Here is a 20986-nt window from a genome sequence, read left to right as displayed (position 1 = left end):
AGAAGCCCGCAGACTGCAACGAAGAGCAGCTCCTTCTCAAGGCAACTAGAGAAAAGCCCGCGCACAGCAACGAAGACCCAACACAGCCAAAAATAAGTAAATTTTTTTAAAAAGTAGTTTAAGAAAAAAAAAAAAAGGAAGTAGGAAAGGCTGTACTGGGCCCCTGTGCCAGGGTGCCAGGAACTCCCAGCCCCAGGGCACCGAGGAGCAATGATGGATGGGAGGGGAAGGGATTAGAACATTGATTAAAACAAACATTTTAATCTGGCCTCAGGGATGCATTAAACCGGGATGGAACAAGAGGCCATAAGGACAGAATTGCCTAGGTGTGCCACCTCCCAGGGCTTTCCCCTTCACCTACAAGCTTTACTTAAGAAAAAAAAAAAAAAAGGTTTTTACTTGAAAAAAATATTTTTAGTGTACTAAAAACAGGAGAAAAAAAAAGGACAAAACAAGAATATTTGCTAATTTGAGAGTGTGAGTGGTCCGGTGTGTGCTCTACTGTTTTCTGTTTCTTGGGGGTTTTTTTTGGTTTGGTTTTGTTTTTGAATTTCTGAATTTTATTTTATTTATTTTTTATACAGCAGGTTCTTATTAGTTATCTATTTTATACATATTAGTGTATATATGTCAATCCCAATCTCCCAGTTCATCCCACCACCCCCCCGCCACTTTCCCCCCTTGGTGTCCATACGTTTGTTCTCTACATCTGTGTCTCTATTTCTGCCCTGCAAACCGGTTCATCTGTACCACTTTTCTAGGTTCCACATATTTGGGTTTTTTAACTTTTGAAAATTAATCCAAGGGCCCGGTACGTGACCTAGGTGCAGGGACCCTGGAGAAGTGACATCGGTAGCTGTGCAGTTAAGATTGTTATTTCAGTTTAGGTCTCCTCCTCCCCACAGTTTCCTCAGGCCACAGGGCTAGTAGGAGGTTCGTTGTCTTTCATATATAAAAGCAAATTGAAGTAGCAATTATTCCCCCCCCCCCACCTCTACCCCCTCAGTGACAGTCCTTGATGTCTATCTGGATGTTTCTTTCCTTCTAGGGCCTTTCTGGTGTATTAGGGATCCTGCCACTGCCCCTCCCCCAGCCCAAAGGGCTCTCCATTTCCTCTCAGCATGTCTGGAGGGCTAAACTCTCCACTGCTGGTACCTGCCTTGCCAGGGACCTCCCTCGGTCTCCACCCTGTTTCCTGGGGACATCCTTGGTGTCTAACCCCGGGCTGGCCGAGGGAAGCTCCTGGCAGACTGAGGTGTGTGCCTGAGTCTTGGGCCCTGCATCCCACACCTGGCACAGTCCAGAACCACTAGGATAGGGCTGGGCTTGGAGACCTGAACACTGGGCTTCCCCCGTGGACAGTGGCTGGCACGGCAGGAGGTTGGAAAGAGGCTGGGGACCCTGGTTGAGCTGGGAGGAGGGGCTGAGCCTCCTGACTGCTGACATAAACTGTAGGGGCTTCCCTGGCCGTCCTGTGGTGAGGATTCCACGCTCTCAGTTGCGGGGGGTGGGGCACGTGTTTGATCCCAGGTCGGGGAACTGGGATCCCTCAAGCCGTGCAGTGCGGCCAAAAAATAAGCAAATAAATAAAACGAAAACTCTGTGTGTGTGTTGGGTGGCTGGGGGTGGTGGCCTGCCTCCCCGCTCAGGAGGCCCAGTCATGTGGGAGCTCAATTTCCTCTGCTCCTTTCATGTGTCTGTGATTGCCCTGAGCTCTCGGCCTCTTCCCTTCAGTGTGGCCTTCTCATCCCCACCGCCTCCAAGACTCTCAGACCTGGTCGGGAGCTTGCCATATTGGCAGGCCACACGGGCCCACCCCTGGCATCTTAAACCTGCGTCCTCAGCCACACTATTTATTCTTCGAGATGCTCCCACAATCACAGGCCAAGGTCTTTGGAGAGAAAAGTAAAATAGACATTTTCTGGGCCTCCCTGGTGGTGCAGTGGTTGGGAGTCCGCCTGCCGATGCAGGGGGTGTGGTTTCGTGCCCCGGTCTGGGAGGGTCCCGCGTGCCACGGAGCGGCTGGGCCCGTGAGCCGTGGCCGCTGAGCCTGCACGTCCGGAGCCTGTGCTCCGCGACGGGAGAGGCTGCGACAGTGAGAGGCCCGCGTACCGCAGAAAAAAAAAAAAAGACATTTTCTGAAGGCTTGTATCGCTGGAGGCCACTGCTCCCATCTCCTTTGCAGCCTGAGAGGGGTCGGGGCTTGGGTGTTTCCTCTTGTCTCTCACACTCCTTCAGGACCAGGTCCTCCATCGCACCCTCATCTGCTGAGAACGTTTCTGAAGCCGCGCGTGTCCTCTCCTTCCTACCCTGACTCTGCCCGCACCTGGCCTCCCCTGCTGAGGTCTGAGCCGCCACTGCTGCCTTCGGGACCTCTTATGTGTGCTGCCCCACTAGGTCCACTGTCCTCCCATTTGGGTCGCAGTGGCAATAGTTGTCTGTCAAGGTGAAGGACACAGATGAACCCCTAGTCTCACAGGTCGAGGTGGGCACAGCAAGGGGCCTGTGAAGCCAGAGAGGAATGAACAGTGATAGGAACTGGGTAGAGGAGGTTGGATGGAAGAAGACCCAGTGAGCCGGGCAGGCCATCGTGGAGGACTTAGATTCTGAACAACGACAATGAGGACAATGAGGCCACGGGACTGGGATTTTAATGAGGTTCCTCGGGGCATGGGCCATGGAATGCTTCCCACCTGGCACATCCCCTCCCTTCCCTGCCTGGAACACGTCTACAACACAGCCGCTTGCTCGGCAGCTGCCTGAGGCTGGCATGCTGACCTTGTCCTCATACTGGCAGCAGAGAAGTCAGCCCCTCCACTCTGGACTCCACACCTGCTGCACAAGGCATGGGGTCCACTGAGGTCTAGGCACCGCTCCCCCCGACTCCCCTCCTTCCTTCAGCCCCCATGAGTAGGGCACAAGGCCCAGCCAGCCCACCACTGCAGCCTCACCATCTAGTGGGCCTGGTTCACGGATGTCCTGGACAACCAGCCCCACCTCAAGGCCCTTGCGGATCACGGCTGTTCCTCTGCCCAGACAGCTCTTCCCACAGATTCTGTCCCCTTAAGTGTCTTCTGGTCTTTGGAGTCTGGCTGTTCACCACCCTCCGGGCAGACGTAGGACCCAGCTCACACACATACACACACCCCCACTCCCCTTCTTTTCTCAGCTTCGGCCCAGAGTGTGGCATGCAGAGGGAACTAAGTGAACACTACTCGCCCTGGGGCAGGTGGGCCTGGTGTAGGGGCATCGAGTCTGGCTGCCTCCATCTTCTACCTGGGATCCAGGCTCAGGGCCGGCCCGAGTTGGCGTCCGCTCCCACATCCCACTTGCAGCCCCCAGGCCCCACTCGGGCTGGAGTCCCACAGCAGGGGCGAGCCCTACTGCTGCTCCATCCATATGGGTGGAAGGCTGGGGTGCAGTGGGGTTTAAACCTGCCGGGACCCGCCGGGGTCTTCGGAGCCGACCGCCCTCCCACCCTCTTTCCCTCTCACCTTCTTCCGCCCCGTAGCACAGGCGAGTGGGTGCGGCCCACAGATTGACGGCACAGGTTCCGCCCCCGCCCCGTCTCTAGGGCGACACTGCCTGGTTGTCCCAGCCCCTGGGACTTTGCTCGGAAGTGCGACCTGGCAGCGGCGACTAGTCTCCATGGATACACCGGAAACTTGCTCTGACCTAGTAGTTCGCCGCGCCGCTACAGCGGCGGACTTTGGTTCCGCCGGCGTTGCGGCCCGGAAGTGCGGCCTTGAAAGTGGTGAGCTGGAGGCGGCCACCGCCCGGCCTGGTGCCTGAGGAGGAGCCGGAGGTGGGGTCAGGCGGGCATCCCCCTGCCGCAGGGCCGGCGGGGAGGCCGGGGCGTGCCAGGGGAGGGGCGCCCGCGCTAGGCTTGGAGCGCGCGCCGCAGACGTGAGGGGGCGCTGCAGGACGGGGGCACTTCGCGGGCAAGAGCGCGGAGGCGGGAAACCTAGTCGGCTGGGGCTGGGGCGGGCGCAGCCGGGGCAGGTCAGAGAAGGGGGTGCTGGACTCAGGGTGAGGCGCGGGCAATGGCGCAGAGAACGGGAGAGGGTGCTCGGAGCAAAGTGCATGGCGTGGGCAAAAGCGTGGTGGCGAGGACGCCTGGGTGCAGCGTCTCAAGGTGGGCCTTTGTTCCGAGGCGCCCAGAGGCTCTGCTGCACCAGCACTATAGTTGGAGCCTGCTGGGGAGCACGGCGGGGGTGGATCGGAAAAGGAAGGGTTCAGTCCCTACGGATTGAGGCGCAGGTTTCTGCCCCCGTTGCCCGGGCACGGATTTGAAGTCCTTTAGGTGCTGGGTGAAAAAAGACGGTGAAGGGTGCTTGTGGCAGAGGTAACGGTACGTGCGGAGTTGGCCTGTTTAAGGAATTGCCTGGAGAGCTCTGAGCTAAGGAGGGTCCCGAACTGTTAGGTCTGAACAGGCTCCCTCTGGCTGTCGCGTCGGGAATAGACCGGGAGGTGGGGGGACGCGAGGAGGTTACTGGGGCAGTGGAGGTGTGCAAAGTGGTCTGAGGGGTCAGATATGGATGATGAATGGCCCCAGCAAAGGAAAGGATGTTTGGGCTTAAGGCGCCCGAGGGGGTGAGTCTGAGACCGAAGTAGACCCCGAGGAGTTAAGAGAGGCCTCACCTGAGCCAGGCTGGTGCAGAGTGGGTGAGTCTCAGGGTGTGTCTTTTGTCCTGACTGATGCTTCTCCCCTAGACTGGAGGTGTGTGTGGCCTGGGTGTGGGGTGAGCCAGGTATCTAAGATAGAGGGGAAACTGAGGCCAAGCAAGCATGTTGCCTGTTTGTTGAAGTAGCTGAGCTTCTCAGATTCCCATTGTTCCCAGGGGGGTGGTACCCCTTTCCCTTTCCAGTGCCTGAGGCTGGGCAGGGCTGGGATTTCGAGGCCACAGTTTAACAAGAAGTGTCCATATTGCTCAGCCATGCTGATCTTGAGGCCTCTGCCGCTCGACCTGCACCCAACCAATCACACACCCCTGCACAGTCCACAAGCCCCCTCTCTATGCCTCACCCACACCCTGCGCCCCACAGGCCCAATCAAGATTCCAGGAAGCATCAGGCTGCAGGAGGCGTCTCCCGCTAGCTGTGCTGGAGCAGGCCAGAGATCATGTATTTTCCTCCCGCAGGGCACCTGCTAGGCTAATGCCCAATCTAGTCTCAACTCTGTGTGACTATGCACACCCCGAATCGCTTAGCCCCAGAGGCGGTTCATGCCAGCCACACCCCTGCGAAGACTTCCATATACACTAGTTAATGTAGCCAGGTTCCGAGGCAGCAGACCTCGGTCTGCACAGGGCCTTGGATGTTCCAAGGTTGGGGGCTGTATCAAGGGGAGATCAAAAAGAAGCCACTCGTGGTGGGAGTCGCAGCCAGCAGGGTGGGGAGTGGGTGAGACGTGGAAGCCTGTTCTAGATAGGGGTCCCCGCCCTCTCCTCCACAGGGTGTCGTGTCAGAGGAGGATGTGGGGAAGGCTATGGATACCAGAGTTCCGGGAAGGGTGGGTGGGGCAAAATAGGGGAAGCGAGCCCTGGAACTCCCCACGCTGGCAGTAAGCAAGACCGGAGGGCAGCAAACCTTTGGTATCCCCAGCCCTCTCACAGCGGTGTGCTGTGGACTTCAGAGGTAGAGGGGGCTGCAGAAGTCCTGGGGCGGGGGCAGGGAGTCCTGCTGTGTTGGGAACCAGGACTTCGAGGGGCCAGGGGCATTGGAGAAGGTTGGGGTTCCTGAAGCCTGGGGGTGTGGTTCACCCTTGGGCCCTGTCCCGCTGAAGGGATGGGAACGCTGGGGCAGGGGGGGATCCCTGGCTGACTTCCTCTTGCCCACACCCGCTGGTCCGGTGCAGATGGCGGCAGCGGAGGCGGTGCACCACATTCACCTGCAGAACTTCTCCCGATCCCTGCTTGAGACCCTCAACGGGCAGCGGCTGGGTGGGCACTTCTGTGACGTGACTGTGCGCATCCGCGAGGCTTCACTGCGTGCACACCGCTGCGTGTTGGCCGCCGGCTCGCCCTTCTTCCAGGACAAATTGCTGCTCGGCCACTCTGAGATCCGCGTGCCGCCTGTGGTGCCCGCGCAGACGGTGCGCCAGCTCGTCGAGTTCCTCTACAGCGGCTCGCTCGTGGTGGCGCAGGGTGAAGCGCTGCAGGTGCTCACGGCCGCGTCGGTGCTGCGCATCCAGACGGTCATAGACGAATGCACGCAAATCATAGCCCGCGCCCGCGCCCCTGCCCCGGGCCCCCCCGCGCCCGCGCCCCTGCCCACGCCCGTGCCCCCGCCGCTCGCGCCCGCGCAGCTGCGCCACCGCCTGCGCCACTTGCTGGCCGCGCGCCCCCCGGGCCACCCCGGTGCCGCGCACACACGCAAGCAGCGCCAGCCCGCGCGCCTGCAGCTGCCCGCGCCCCCCGCGCCTGCCAAGGCGGAGGGATCGGATGCCGACCCCGCCCTGACCGCTGCGCCAGACGACGGCGCGGACGACGACGACGACGAGACCGATGAGGAGACCGACGGCGAGGATGGCGAAGGCGGCGGCCCGGGTGAGGGCCAGGCGCCCCCTTCTTTCCCCGACTGCGCCGCCGGCTTCCTACCCGCGGCCGCGGACGGCGCGCGCGAAGAGCCGCCTGCGCCCGCCGGCCTCTCCGATTACGGTGGCGCCGGGCGGGACTTCCTCCGGGGAACTTCGGCTGCCGAGGACGTGTTCCCCGACAGCTACGTCTCCGCTTGGCAAGACGGAGATCAAACCGCCCCTGAAGGCTGTCCCGCCGAGACCCCTGCCCCGCCCGACTGTGTCCTATCCGGACCCCGCCCACCTGGCGTGAAGACCCCCGGGCCGCCCGTCGCGCTTTTCCCCTTTCATCTGGGCGCTCCCGGGCCGCCAGCGCAACCCCCTCCCGCGCCCTCGGGGCCGGCCCCTGCGCCCCCACCCGCCTTCTACCCAGCGATCCAGCCGGACGCAGCTCCCAGCGCGCCTCTAGGGGAGGCCCCGGCCCCACCGGCCGCTCCCAGCGCAGCCCCGTCGACCACCCCTGCGCGCGCCCCGGGTGCCGAGCCGCCCGCCTATGAGTGCAGTCACTGCCACAAGACGTTCAGCTCCCGGAAGAACTACACCAAGCACATGTTCATCCACTCGGGTGAGCCGGGCTGGGTCTCTGAGCCCCTCGATCATTGGAGATAGGCTTTTTGTTAATACTTGATGACCCTAGGGGTCAAACACGGCCTGTCTCCCCCTGTCTGATTCAGAGGGAGGGGGGCAGCCTACTCTGTCACCCCTGGAACATGATAGCAGCCAGAAGGGAGGGGGTAGGTATGCCGGGGTCTTTCCCAGTGTAAGGGTGCTGGGCCTTGCTAGACTGTCCCCAGAATGGTGGCCAGGGACCAGACAGTCCAGAACGCTCTGTGAGCGCGGCAGGGATGGGGGAGGGGTAGCCCGCGGCCCTGTGCCAGGCACGGTACGGTTTGGGGGCGGGAAGGTCCTTGGAGGTGGGGGTAGACCTGAGTGGTCAGCCTCGGTGGGCAACGATGTCCCAGACCTGCGGGGTTCCCCGCTGGGAGGCTACCTGTTGGAGTTGTGGGTCACAGACAGGCAGTGACATCCCGGTATGACCCTAAGGTTCGGGGAGAGGGGCGTCGCTGCCGGGCGGGGGGATTCCGGATGGATGGCTGGTCCGGTTGGGGAGGGGAGTCCCTGCCTGGCAAAGGCGCCCCGGGGCCCTTCCCCAGCTGACCTGAGTTTGCTGCCCGCCCTGTCGCCCGCAGGGGAGAAGCCCCACCAGTGCGCCGTGTGCTGGCGATCCTTCTCGCTGCGCGACTACCTGCTCAAGCACATGGTCACGCACACGGGCGTGCGCGCCTTCCAGTGCGCCGTCTGCGCCAAGCGCTTCACGCAGAAGAGCTCGCTCAACGTGCACATGCGCACCCACCGGCCGGAGCGCGCGCCGTGCCCCGCCTGCGGCAAGGTCTTCTCGCACCGCGCGCTGCTGGAGCGCCACCTGGCCGCGCACCCTGCGCCCTGATCCGGGCATGGGGCCTGGCCACGCCCACCGAGGGATCGGTCAAGCCCCACCCGCTGTCACGCCTGCCGCGGCCACTTGACCACGTTCCCGCCACCAGCCCACGCTTTCTCCTGAGATCAGGCCCTTCTCCTGCTTCCACCCTTCTCTCCAGCCCAGCCCGCCTTTTTCCTCTCCTCCTACGTACTCAGCCCTCCGGGTGGGGGCTGGCTGGGGATGGTCAGGGACCCAACCACCTCTGAGAACTGGATCATCTCCAACCTGAACTAGGGCTCAACCATGGTGCGGGGCCCAGGATTCATGGCTCCGACTCTGGTTCACGCCCCTCCCTTCCCATGAGTGGGGTGGGGTCTGCTCCCCTGCCCCTGTGTCAGGCCGGGAAATGTCCCCAGCTCTCCGACCCGAGCTAATCCTCCCTCATCTGGCGCCTGGGGCGTCTCAGGTGGGCCCATCATGGACTGAGGCCTGGTCTTGGGACCCCTGCTCTGTAATAAAGGACTGTGGGCCGTGGGGCCGAAAGCTGGAAGCGTGTGCTCCCGGACCCGTGTGTTCCTCTTCCTCACAGACCGTCTGTGGGTGTTGGGCCTCAGTGCCCCTGTCCCTGGCAGCATCCCTGCTGCTCCCTGGGCTCCTTTGGGCTGCGAGCGGATGATCCGCTTTGCCATCTCGCGTCTCTGTTCTCTGGGTGGGAGTGGGGTGCACGTATGACTGGCGCTTGACTCTCCCAGAGCCCTCGGTCCTGTGGGGAGGGGTACAGGCGGGTCTCGGAGAGGGAGGCCACGTGTGGGAAATTCGCAGCCACAATCCCAGCTGCTGCCACCCAAGATAAAGATTTCGAGGCCCCTCCCCCCATATCTTCCAGACAGAATCTCTAGCCTTCAGACTTCTCCTCCCCTGTCCTGATGGGCATGATGGTTGAGCACCTCACTTTTGGGGGTCCAGGGGGTCTTTGGGGCCAGGCTGCTACTAGGGGGTCCGAGCCCCAGGATAGCTGTCCTGGCCGGCAAGGTCGGGAGTGCCAGGCAGGGCTGGGGTGGGGGCAGGGCAGAAAGCGGCAGCCGGGACCCTTGGGCCGCCCATTGGGCTGCGGAGGATGGCCAACCAGTGTCAGTTCGAGGCTACTCTCCGCGTGCCCCCATCACACTGTCGGCACGTGGCCTGGGCACCCTGGTCCAAAGTATCTGGAGCCGGTGAGGGGGGTGTGGCCTGTAGGGCACTCCAGTAGCCCAGCTTGCTGTGATCCTAGGCCAATGGCAACGTTTCTCTGCGCTACCCCCTGTGACTGCCTCCCAGAGGAGGGGGGCTAAGGCTTTCCTGGTCCAACCGTGCATAGACTGCCAGACCCACATTCCAGGCAGAGTTCAGCCTCCTGAACCCTAAGCATGGTCCCCATTGATGCCAAGGGTAAGGCAGAGAGTCAGAGTGGACCACATGGGTTGGGGGTCAGAGCTGGGTTTGAATTCGGGCACTGCAGGTGTTCAAGGGCTTACTGAGCACCTGCTGTGTACCTGGCAGGAGGCTGGGGGCTCATCCCAGCCAGGCCCCATCTCCCGGAGGATTCAGATTAAGTAGTTGCCACAGGAGAACTTCCTGGTGAGGTTTGCAGATGGGAAGGCAGTGCTTACAACCAGAGCTGCCCTGCTATCCTGCTGAATTTGCATTTGGCATGGCTGGAAGTTCAGTTTCCTGAGAGAGGGATTTCTGCCTATTTCCCAAGTGCCTGGGCCACAGCGTGGGGGACAGAGGCAGGGGGGCTGGAGCCACGCGGAAGACCAGGCAGAGTGAAACAAACAGTTGGGGTTAAAAAGGGCTGGAGGCAGAGTCCTGGAGCCACCACCATGGCCAGCAGCCTCTGGGTCACCGCCAGGGGGTGGGGCTGACGGGTTATCAGCCCGGGCAAGAGGTGGGCATTCCTGGACGTGTCCCTGAGGCAGGAGCAGGTACGATGGGCATCTGGGGACGACTGGCCTTCTTGCTGTTGCTGCTGCAAGGCCTGGGGCAGTCCTCATGGCCTGCAGCAGTGGCCCTGGCTCTGCGCTGGCTCCTGGGAGACTCTGCCTGCTGTGCGCTGCTGGGCCCGGCTGTGCTGGCGTGGCCCTGGCTCGGGCCCTGGATGCCCCACTGGCTGAGCCTGGCGGCCGCGGCCCTCACACTGGCTCTGCTGCCCACGCAGCCGCCCCCAGGGTTGCGCTGGCTGCCTGCAGACCTGGCCTACATCTTCAAGGTTCTCCGCCTGGGCCTGAACATCCGGGCGCGCTTGAGCCGCCAGCCACCTGACACCTTCGTAGATTCCTTCGAGCGGCGGGTGCGAGCGCAGCCAGGGAGAGCGATCTTGGTGTGGACGGGGCCGGGGAGCCGCTCGGTCACCTTCGGGGAGCTGGACGCCAGGGCCTGCCGGGCGGCGTGGGTCATGAAGGCCGAGCTGGGCGGCGCCACGGGACCCCACGCTCAGGAGCCCACCGCCCTCCTCGTGCTGCCCTCGCAGACCATTCCTGCCCTGGGCCTGTGGCTCGGGCTGGCCAAGCTGGGCTGTCCGGTGGCCTGGATTAATCCACACGGCCGGGGGGCGCCCCTGGTGCACTCGGTGCTGAGCTCTGGGGCTCGGGTGCTGGTGGTGGACCCAGGTGAGGACCTCAGAGACCAGCGGAGGTCGGATGTGGTGGGGACAGGGGCAGGAGACAGACGTGGAGGATTGCTGTTCAGAGGGTCCTGGTGGGGGCTGGGCAAGAGCTCCGCGTCCCTCACCCACCCCCAGGCAATTAGGGCCAAAACTTAGTTGCTGGGAAGTAATTCTGAGGGCACCAGGGCTTTGCTTTGTGTTTTCTTCAACATGGCTATTTCAACTTTTTTGCCCCCCAATACTAATTACGGGGTTCTTTACAGATAAGGCAGATGCTCTTCTCTGCTGGCTGCTTCCTCCATGGCCGGCAGTGGGCTCCTCTCCCACATCTTGGGTCCCCCCCACCACCTCAAAGGTGGGCCGCCTCTAAATTCCTCCTCTGGCCCATTCCCACAGACCTCTGCGAGAACCTGGAGGAGGTCCTTCCCAAGCTGCAGGCAGAGAACATCCGCTGCTTCTACCTCAGCCATTCCTCCCCCACGCCGGGGGTGAGGGCTCTGGGGGCTGCCCTTGATGCTGCACCCTCAGACCCCGTGCCCGCTGACCTTCGAGCTGAGATCAAGCTGAGAAGCCCAGCCCTGTTCATCTACACCTCGGGGACCACCGGTGAGGGCGCCCAACCTCTGAACCCTTCTGCTGACATGACTCCAAGCCTGACCTGTGCCTCAAACTTGACCTCTGAAACCCACCCTGCCCTTTGATTTTGACACCTGGCCGAACGCTGACCCCCAGTGTTATTTGAATGGTCAGTGCCAGAATCCTGCCTCTGCCCAGTAAACAGCCACTGAAACCCTGAACTTTGGAATTCAGCCTCTGAACTCCAGTCCAACGTGTCCTCCCTAAACCCACCCACAGGTCCCATACTTGACCACCTTTCGAGAGCCTCAAACCCCTGGCTGTGCAGACCTGATCCTGGAGACCCACTCCCGCGTGCGGGTCCCTCTAGCGCTGTCCGCGCCCCACCCCACTCTTCCCATTGCTTCTTCCCCCAGGGCTCCCGAAGCCAGCCATCCTCACGTACGAGCGGGTGCTACAGATAAGCGGGATGCTGAGCCTGTGTGGGGTCACAGCTGATGACGTGGTCTACACGGTCCTGCCTCTGTACCACACGATGGGGCTGGTCCTTGGGGTCCTTAGCTGCCTGGAGCTTGGTAAGCCCTTCGCTGAGGACCACCCCCCAATCCACAGGACTGCCAGACTTGATGTCAAGGCCCCATAGGTTACCCAGCACCCCAGGTTCTTACCTTTGACAAGGGACAGTGAGCCCCAGGGCTACCTGGACAGAGGGCTGGACACCCAGACAGTCCTTAATGGCTGTGCTGTGGTCGGGAGGTGAAAGAGCTGATGTGAGTGTCGGTCACTCATATCCGTCATCGTCACAGGCGGAGCCAGTGAGGGAACACTCACCAAACATTCCATCTGGTTGTCGTCTCCCTAGACACCTGACCATGAATTCTGTCAACAGACTGCGCTGGTCTGTTTTTTTTGTTGTTGTTGTTGTTTTTTGTTTTTTTTTCCCTGAAATTTTAACATGGAAAATTTTGAAATATAAAAATTTCTAAAATTCTCTACATGTATCCTCAAGTACTCACCACCCAGCTTCAGCCACCATCAGCATTCTGCTCTTCTGTGTTTTGTTTATCGCCTCCCCCTTATTCCCACTTGTCTTTTTACTCATACTTTATTTAAAAAATTTAAGTCATGGACAATTTCAAACATACACTAAAGCAGAGCAGTCAGCTTGATGATGCTTCCCATATCCTCACCCAGCCTCAACAATTGTTAACATGTTGCCAATTTTATTTCATATGTACTCCCTTCCTTCTTTCTGGATTATTTTGGAGCAAATCCTAGACACTATCTTTTTGTTGGTAAATATTGCAGTATGTATCTCTAACAGGCAAGGCCTTAAAAAACTGTAACCAGAGTGATCATCACACCTGAAGAAATTAACAGTAACTCTTTGATATTATCTGATGTGCACTTCATGTTAAAAATTTCCCCAATTGTTTTACTGTCTTTTTGCAGTTAAACTGTTCTCATTGTACTTGCTTGCTTGGTCTCTGCTCCTCTCCCTCCCATACTTCCTGGTAGACTAGATGTTCACTCTAGAGATGTTTTCAGATTCAGTCCAATTATTCTTGACAAGAACCTTGGTGGCTGCAAAGTGCCTCCTGATTTGTCACGTTGGAGGCTGCTCAAAACTGGGATCCTACCTTAGGCTAAGAAGAATTGGGAAGCTTTCATTGGAAAAATCCTTATCAACCTCCCCCTTGGCTTTAGCAGCTCTTGAAGACCTTTCCAGCATCCAGGCATCTCACGAGGGGCTGCTAACAAAGCTATCGGTTTCAAGGACCCAGCATCCATTTTCACAGAGAGGGCATTATATTTCACCTCTGTCAAGATACAGGCTCGAAGAAGACACACTTGCCGCCTCACCAAGCACACAAGCCATCGTCCCTTTGGGTGCAGGGATGACATTTAACTTTCGGGTTTTGTTGAGGATTAGGGTTGAGGTAAGGAGAGTGCCATCCATGGAGCCAGCTGCAGAGGAGGGGATCAGAAAAGGAGGGAGCAATTTCCTGGAGTGGATGTAGTGGCCCCTAAGATGTATTAATCCATGTGTCCATCCTTCAGAACATCCATATATCCATCCACCAACCCACCCATCCATCACCCATCCACCCTTCCACCCACCTTTCCATCCACCTACCCATTCACCCATCTATCCATTTGCCGAGCTAGACATTCCTAAGACAGTTATCACAATCAAGAGTGATTCCTACTCACAGCCCTTATTCGGCAGTGCTCACTTTGTACCAGGCACCGAGCTTTCCACACATACTGGAGACGGGATTCAAACTCAGGCTTGGCTGTGCTCTTCTCATGGGAATAGTTCTGGCTGGGCCAGCAACACAGAGATGAGCCTGATGTCATCTTGGGTTTCAGGGGCCACAGCCAGGTGATCAAAGCAGCTTCTCACAGTGGCTTGGAAGCATGACCTGAAACCCTTTCCTCTCCTCCCTCCAAGGAGTGACCTGTGTCCTGGCCCCCAAGTTCTCTGCCTCCTGCTTCTGGGACGACTGTCGGCAGCACGGCGTGACTGTGATCCAGTATGTGGGCGAGGTCCTGCGGTACCTGTGCAACACTCCCCAGGTGAGGTGCTAAGATTAGGGCTCCAAGGTGAACACCCCAGGAATCATCCCAGGTAAAGATCTCAGGTAGATTCAGTCCAGGACTCAAGCAAGGTCCCTCAGGTATCAATAAAACACCCCAGACAAGAGGCACGGACAGTGAGTCCCACACAAGGTTTCCAATCATGGCTGCTTTGATGATCAGCGGTGCTATCTTGGGCAGGTGACTTCACGTCTCTCAGCCTCAGTGTCCTCTTTGGGAAATCAGGAATAATACCTCAAGGGGGTATTGTGAGAATTAAACACGTAAAGTGCCTAGAACAGGGTGTGGCTCAGGATAAACTCAGTAGATGCGAGCTGGCCTCATGCTATGTATCAATGATGTATGGACCCTGGGTAACTGTCTCTAAGCAAGATCTCCAGGTATCCTTCCAAATATAGTCTCTAGGTAACCCCTCAGGGAAAGGTTCCTGGTAACTACCCCCAAGTAAGGCTCCCAGATAACTCCCCAAGATAAAGCTTCAAGTCACTCCCCAGGTTACCTTCAGGTAAAGGCCCCCAAGTAACCCCTCCTGGTAAGGCCTCCAGTTAACCCCGCCCCCCCAGGTAAAAGCTTCAGGTAACTACCCCTATATAAGACCCCAGATGTTTCCCCTAGGTAAGACCCCAGATGAGGCCTCCCATCGCCCCTAGATATCGCTCCAGGTAAGGTTCCCAGGTAACCTCTGCAGGTAACCCCTGCAAGTAACTCTCCAGGTACAGACTCCAGGTAACTGCTCAAGTAAGAACTCAGGTAGATCACCTAGGTAAAGACCCCCCATCACCTCCCAGGTAGCTGCTCAGGTCAGGACCCAAGATAGCCCTCCCAGGTAAGGGTTCCTGGGCACACCCGAGGGCACCTCCTCACCCTTCTTGGGGCGTCCCTGCAGCGGCCAGAGGACCGAACACATAAAGTCCGCCTGGCGATTGGCAGTGGACTCCGGGCAGAAGTGTGGGAGACCTTCCAGCAGCGCTTTGGCCCCATTCGGATCTGGGAAGTCTACGGCTCCACGGAAGGCAACGGTGGCTTTGTCAACTACCCAGGGCGCTGTGGGGCCCAGGGCAAGACAAGCTGCTTCCTTCGAGTGAGTGTGTGGGCGTGACAGTGGCCCTGATTGAGGCTGAGCCCACAGGACCTCTGCTGACACCTCCCCACCCTCCACTCAGATGCTGTCCCCCTTCGAGCTTGTACAGTACAGCATGGAGACAGAGGAGCCTGTGAGGGACAACTGGGGCCTCTGCATCCCTGCGAGGCCAGGTATGGGGGCTGGGGGACCTTCCCTGGGTGTGGGGAGGGTGGAAACCCTAGGTCTCCTCCGTGGCTGGAACAAGCCACCCAAAGCCTTGAGGTTGACGTCCAGTGGCGGTGTCTGCGGTCCTCACCTGGACCCCGAGTCCCAGGCCTGTCTGACAGCGGTCCGGGGCCCTCTCCCTCTCAGCTTGTCAGCTCTGCCCAGCTCCTCTGCCTCAGCCTCTTGTCCATTTGAGTTGTTCTCTTGAGCTTTCTGTGGAAGTCACATCCTCCCAGGCATCAGTCTCTTGTCCTGAACCTTCTCCTAGGGTCTTCTCTCCGGGGGCGTTGCAAGGTCCTGGCGGAATCTCTCTCTTCCCACCACCATTTGCCTCTCTCCCTCGTCCATCCTTGTTAGCCTTTCCCTATTTCTTTTCTTTTCTTTTTTTTTTAAACACTTAGATAACATTTACTATGTGGCAGGTATTGTGCTATACATACAATTATTTAATATCTACCCCCAGCATATTGTCTGGCCCACGGCCAGCGGTCAGTTTGTTGAGTGCATGAACCCAGCCCCTATGTGCACACCCGCAAAGTTGCTGACTACCCCCTGGAACAGCCCATTACACTGAGAGATAACTGGTGATTGGAAGGATCTTCTTTATATTGACCCCAGCTGCCTCCCTGCAGTTTCCACCCTCTGATTCTATTTCTACCCCTGTGGGGCCACACGGTACGAGCCTTAACTGTCCTCCCGCAAGCTCGACTTCGCAGCATCTGAAGACTCACCCGTCCCCCTAGCTCCTCCCTTCCCGACACTCCCTGCAGAGACTCCTCCGGGCTCCTTTCCGCGGCGGTGGTCCCCCTGTTTCTAATGGACTCCCTGACGCCACCTTCCCTCTCCTTCTGCCTCTCATTTTCTGTCTCTGGATCTGTTTCTGGGTCTCTCTCTGCCTCTTCTTTGGCAGAGTCCCGGCCGCGGCCTGGTGGGCTCCTGATGTCCTCGTCCACGGCTAATGCTGGACTCCCACTCCTACCCCCCAGGGGAGGCAGGGCTCCTGCTGACCCAGGTGCTGCGTCACCAACCTTTCCTGGGCTACCGTGGGCCCCGGGAGCACACAGAAAGGAAGTTGGTGAAGAACGTGCGGCGCCCGAACGACCTTTACTACAACACCGGGGACGTGCTGGCCCTGGACGACGAAGGCTTCCTCTACTTCCGCGACCGCCTCGGGGACACCTTCCGGTCCCGCGGGGTTTCTCAGGGCGGGGCTTCTGGATTCTCGAGGGGGCGGGGCTTCGTGGACAGGAGGCGGAGCCTCTCCTTTTCAGGGGCGGGACTTCTGAATTCCAGAGGGGATGGGGCCTAGTCGCCAGGAGGCGGGGCTTGGTCAGGGGCGGGGCCTCCTTTCCTGGGCCCTGGTCCCAGCACCCCCTCCAACCCCGCAGGTGGAAGGGTGAGAACGTGTCCACGCGGGAGGTGGAGGGCGTGCTGTCACTCGTGGACTTCCTGCAGGAGGTGAACGTCTACGGTGTGCCTGTGCCAGGTGCGGAGGGTTCACCTCATTCTAACCCCCCAACTGCTTTGTGGGTGGTGCCGGAGCTTTGTTACAGGTGGGGGGCTGCCAGCCGCGGGCACTGTGAGGTGGGTCCGCCGAGGATGCATGTGCTCCACAGGATGTGAGGGCAAGGTGGGCATGGCTGCCGTGCAGCTGGCCCGTGGCCAGGCGTTTGACGGGCAGAGGCTGTACCAGCACGTGCGCACTTGGCTCCCCGCCTACGCTACCCCTCATTTCATTCGTATTCAGGTGAGCTCACCATGGCTGGAGTAGGTGGGTGGGAGGTCTCGGCGGGACAGTCACAGTCGGCGTCACAGTCCCTGCCCTTGCAGGACACCTTGGAGATCACAAGCACGTTCAAACTGGTGAAGTCGCGGTTGGTGCGTGAGGGCTTCAACGTGGGCATTGTTGCTGACCCCCTGTACCTGCTGGATAACCAGGCCCGAGCCTTCCGGCCCCTGACGCCAGACATATACCGGGCAGTATGTGAGGGAGCCTGGAGACTCTAACCATCGGGTCAGCCCACAGGACATCCGAAGGCACTAGGCCCAACGCTGATCACCACCCCCTCTTGTATTGTCACCCACACCCCAGACCTGCACGGCGTCGTCAGGAATCCCAGCCTCTCCTTATCCCCAGCTGCACACGGTGGGATGACCCTGGCCCCGCAGCAGAGCGAGAATAAACTTGGATGTGTACACAGATGTCTGTGTGGATGGGGAAACAAGCAAGCAGTGCAGGGGCCAGTGCCCTCACTTACTTCAGGGTCCCCCCCTCCCACTTGAGGAGTGGCCTTGTCTGGTCAAGGCCAGGGGTGTGGGAGGAGCCCACAGCTCCACAGCCACCCCAGGTGGAGAGACAATTCTATCTGTGGGTCATTTGTGGCCTCTGATGCAGCTGAGGCTTGGCTAGGCCAGTGGATGTGGACGTGGTCTGGAGGATGTGGGGAGAAGTGCCATGATGGGCAGTCTGACAAAGGCCAGAGGGCGTTGGACTGAGGCAAGAAGGGTGTGACTGGGGGAGGAGTGTGTCTGGCAGAGTGCATGTGCAAAGGCCCTGTGGCAAGTCCCTCTGGGGGAAGCAGAGGCAGAGGCTTCTGGAGAACAGCGTACACAGTGTCTTAGGGTCCATTGTGGGAGCAGTGGGCAGGGGGATGTTAGCAGGAGCAGTTGTTGCTGGGTGACGTCCCCGAGGCAGTATCATGGTCCAACGGGCCCCTGGGCACTTTAAGGTGGGTTTGCTATGAGGATCTTCTGGTCAGTGGCGGCGGCCGGGCGCTGTGTGCGGCCTGAGCAAGCAGACCAGGCACTGCGGGCCATCCCTATGGTTATCTTCCGGGATGTGGCAATTCCTGTTGTCATTGACTGTTTCTCTGCCCCTGGGGCCAAGGGAGCCCCGTCTGTCCCCCACAGAACCACAGCCCCTTCTTGGCACTGGTGCACACAGCTGGACTCAATCTGGGCTTACCGTGGTCCAGCCCGCCTCCCTGCACACACGAGGTCATCAGGTTTGTTCACACGCCTGTTCCCTCCATGAGAGACCCTGGCTAGGAAGGGAGCTGGGGCTGTGTGAACATAGCAGCAGAGGCCCAGGCTGGCCATCCCTGCTTTGGCCCAGGGCTACTTCCTCCTGGAGCACACAGTAGGTCCAGTATCGTTTGACAGCTGGCACGTAGCAGCAGAGACTGGGCTGGTCCACGTTGAGGCCCACTGTCCTGCCCTTAAGGCCCTTGTACCCTCCGGGACCAGAAACCAGCTTGGAAGAGAGCTTGGAGTGTATGGATGAAGCAGTAGAGGCTGCCACTGGCCACCCCACTGCAACCAAGTGCTCCTGCCATGACTGGTCACTGTCCCTTAAGACCTGCTGGGCACTGCTCTACAGGTTCTCCAGGCTTCCCTGGAGAAGAAAAAGCTGCCCATCGCCTGTGCCAGCATGAGCCGATACGTCCACTTCTCTTGCATGTACCATGCTGCGAGTGGGGTGAAGTTGTGGCCATCCCCCCCGATGAGGAACACTGCATTCCTGCACCCAGGTCAAGGGGCCCTGACTGGTGAGGCCGTGTCACTGCATTTCCTCTTGACAGAAGAGGCTAGCATCTGGGATGTGAGCCAAAGAGACCCACCCAGTCAACAGAAGAACATGTGCTGGGATGCCTGGAGAGTGGCGCGGCGGGACATGTGCTGGCGCGAACCTGGGTCTGTGGATCCCGGAGGTTTCAGTGTGGATTGAGAGCTGGCCGCTTACAGCCTGGATGGCCTGGGTCAATGCCTAGAACCCCTTACCTCCCGAGCACTGTCTTTCTTCATTGTAAAATGGGACTGGTGATCGTGTCCACCTCAACAGATGTTTATGGGGATTAAACAAGATAGAAGTGCAGGGAAAGTTCCCCACAAGGGCTACCTGTCGGCCCTGACATTGGCATCCTGGCTCGGCTCTCACTGCGCGCCTGTTTCTTCATCAGCAGCGTCACTGGGAGGGATCATTGTCAGCAACAACAGGATTAAACTGTACCTAAGAACCCTCAAGATTGCCCTTGTAGCTGGGCTAATGCGGGTACGTCTCAGTCAACAGTCTGTGTCACCCTCATCCCATCTCACAGGGTGGGTGTAGCGTTATTCCCACTTTACCGTCAAGGAAGCCCCGGCTGAGGGGGTGCTTCAGCCATGAGTTATTTAGCCAGCACCATCAGGGCAGGCGTCAAGTCCTTCCGTCATCGCATGGATGTGGGCAGGCGTCAAGTCCTTCCGTCATCGCATGGATGTTATAAAAAGATCTCACTATGGATCTGAAGGCTTACAGGTTCACCAGCACTTTAAACAAATTCCTGCCCCTGCAAGCCCCAGTCAGCTTCGGACATTCACAGTTTTTGCTATTACCTTTGCAAGGATTAAAACATAATTGTTGGGGCTTCCCTGGTGGCTCAGTGGTTAAGAATCCTCCTGCCAATGCAGGCGACACGGGTTCGAGTCCAGGTCCGGGAAGATCCCACATGCCGTGGAGCAACTAAGCCCATGAGCCACAACTACTGAGCCTGTGCTCTAGAGCCCGCAAACCACAACTACTGAAGCCCGCGAGCCACAACTACTGAAGCCCATGCGCCTAGAGCCCACGCTCTGCAACAAGAGAAGCCACCGTAATGAGAAGCCCACGCACCACAACGAAGAGTAGCCCCCGCTCGCCGCAACTAGAGAAAGCCCGCGTGCAGCAACCAAGACCCAATGCAGGTTAAAATTAAAAAAAAAAAAAAAAATGTGGCTGGTGGCCCCAGCTTTCTCTCCCAAAGGCTGCTTCATGTTAACGCCAGCAAGGAGGTTTGCGTCTGTTGTTGTTTTCTGCTGCCTTGTCAGGTAGAGTCACAGCTTGTAGCTACTTTAAATCCCGTGTCTTCAAGCGACAGGGACATTGGCTGTTCCTCCCTGCGACTTCTCCATTTGTGTGTTTTGCTGACTTTCCTTTGGAGGTTTGCCTTGTTCTTAACAATTTAAAGGAGTTCTTTAAATTTGTCTTTTCCGGATATTAGCCTTTTATCTGTACTGGGTGGCACAGATTCGGTGCAGACTCTCTTAATCTTGTTTCTGTATCTCTTTGCTGTACAGAAATTAGACTTTTATGTAGTCACATAAGATTAAGCCAGTTCAGTAAAATAACTGGATAGATTTCTGTATCCCTGGGCTTCTGTTGTAGAAAATCCATTACTAATGGATTTTTAAATGTGTTGCCATGGGGTTGCTCATAATATACATAAATTTATATTTCCTTATATCTCTGATACAAGTCTATTTGGTGGGTACATTTCACTCTTTTTTCATGACTAGATTTACATGCTTTAGTGGCCTCTCTCATTTCTTTGCTCAGGTTCAGTGGTGTCATCTATTTTATTTATTGTTCTGTGCAGAGAGCTCTACTTTGGATTTATTTGCTCTACTCTTCTGGATTGGTCTTTTAAGTTTGTGTACTGTCCCTGCCTGTGTAAACTTCTGGGGTGACGAGCGGGCACGGCCGGGAGAGCCGGCACAAGCAGTCCTCTCCGCTGGGCCAGGCTGTCCTCGCTTCAGCCCTGAAAACAAGATCCCTGTAAGCCTACCCTGTGAGCAGAGTCTGTGAGCCACATCTAGCTTCACTCTGCCGTTGTTTTGTGACTTCAGGCCTTTACCCCAAACCATGTCTCCCTCACGCTGACTTGGGCCTCAGGGCCCTAATATACATTTTGCAACAGAAGAAAAGCAAGTTCGATAGCCCCCGCGAAAGACTCTTTCCCTTTTGGATGTCAGCAAATAGATCGTACAGCAAGACACAGTCTGATTTGGGAGTCCCTTCTTGGCCTGGCAAATTCAGTGGACAAGAGTCAATTTACTATGAAACAGCGATTCCTTCTCTGATCC

The 20986-nt window shown here is 58.2% G+C and overlaps 2 protein-coding genes across 3 annotated transcripts; both read left to right on the top strand.

The window, feature by feature from the left end:
• The first annotated feature begins 1034 nt into the window (after nucleotides 1-1034).
• On the top strand, nucleotides 1035-8882 carry ZBTB45 (zinc finger and BTB domain containing 45). Of its 2 annotated transcripts, none has more exons than XM_029240773.1 (3): nucleotides 1035-3805; nucleotides 5858-7142; nucleotides 7768-8882. In XM_029240773.1, exons 2-3 carry the CDS (start codon nucleotides 5858-5860, stop codon nucleotides 8022-8024), a joined length of 1542 nt encoding a protein of 513 aa, XP_029096606.1. In that variant the 5' UTR covers nucleotides 1035-3805; the 3' UTR covers nucleotides 8025-8882. The 2 variants fall into 2 exon arrangements, with proteins under 2 accessions (XP_029096606.1, XP_029096613.1); XM_029240780.1 differs by having other exon boundaries at nucleotides 1035-4665.
• A 1066-nt stretch (nucleotides 8883-9948) lies between these two features.
• SLC27A5 (solute carrier family 27 member 5) lies at nucleotides 9949-17305 on the top strand. Its single transcript, XM_029240760.1, has 10 exons — nucleotides 9949-10645; nucleotides 11038-11247; nucleotides 11634-11792; nucleotides 13673-13797; nucleotides 14705-14899; nucleotides 14982-15072; nucleotides 16093-16291; nucleotides 16495-16592; nucleotides 16723-16853; nucleotides 16937-17305. The coding sequence occupies exons 1-10, from the start codon at nucleotides 9967-9969 to the stop codon at nucleotides 17111-17113; spliced, it is 2064 nt and encodes a 687-aa protein (XP_029096593.1). The 5' UTR covers nucleotides 9949-9966; the 3' UTR covers nucleotides 17114-17305.
• The last annotated feature ends 3681 nt before the right edge of the window (nucleotides 17306-20986 follow it).

This window comes from Monodon monoceros, unplaced genomic scaffold (genome assembly GCF_005190385.1).
Source record: "Monodon monoceros isolate NGI ecotype Baffin Bay Population unplaced genomic scaffold, NGI_Narwhal_1 Super_Scaffold_10, whole genome shotgun sequence".
Taxonomy (NCBI): Eukaryota; Metazoa; Chordata; class Mammalia; order Artiodactyla; family Monodontidae; genus Monodon; species Monodon monoceros.
The sequence above is the reverse complement of the archived record's forward strand: the minus strand, read 5'-3'. Positions and strand labels throughout refer to the sequence as shown.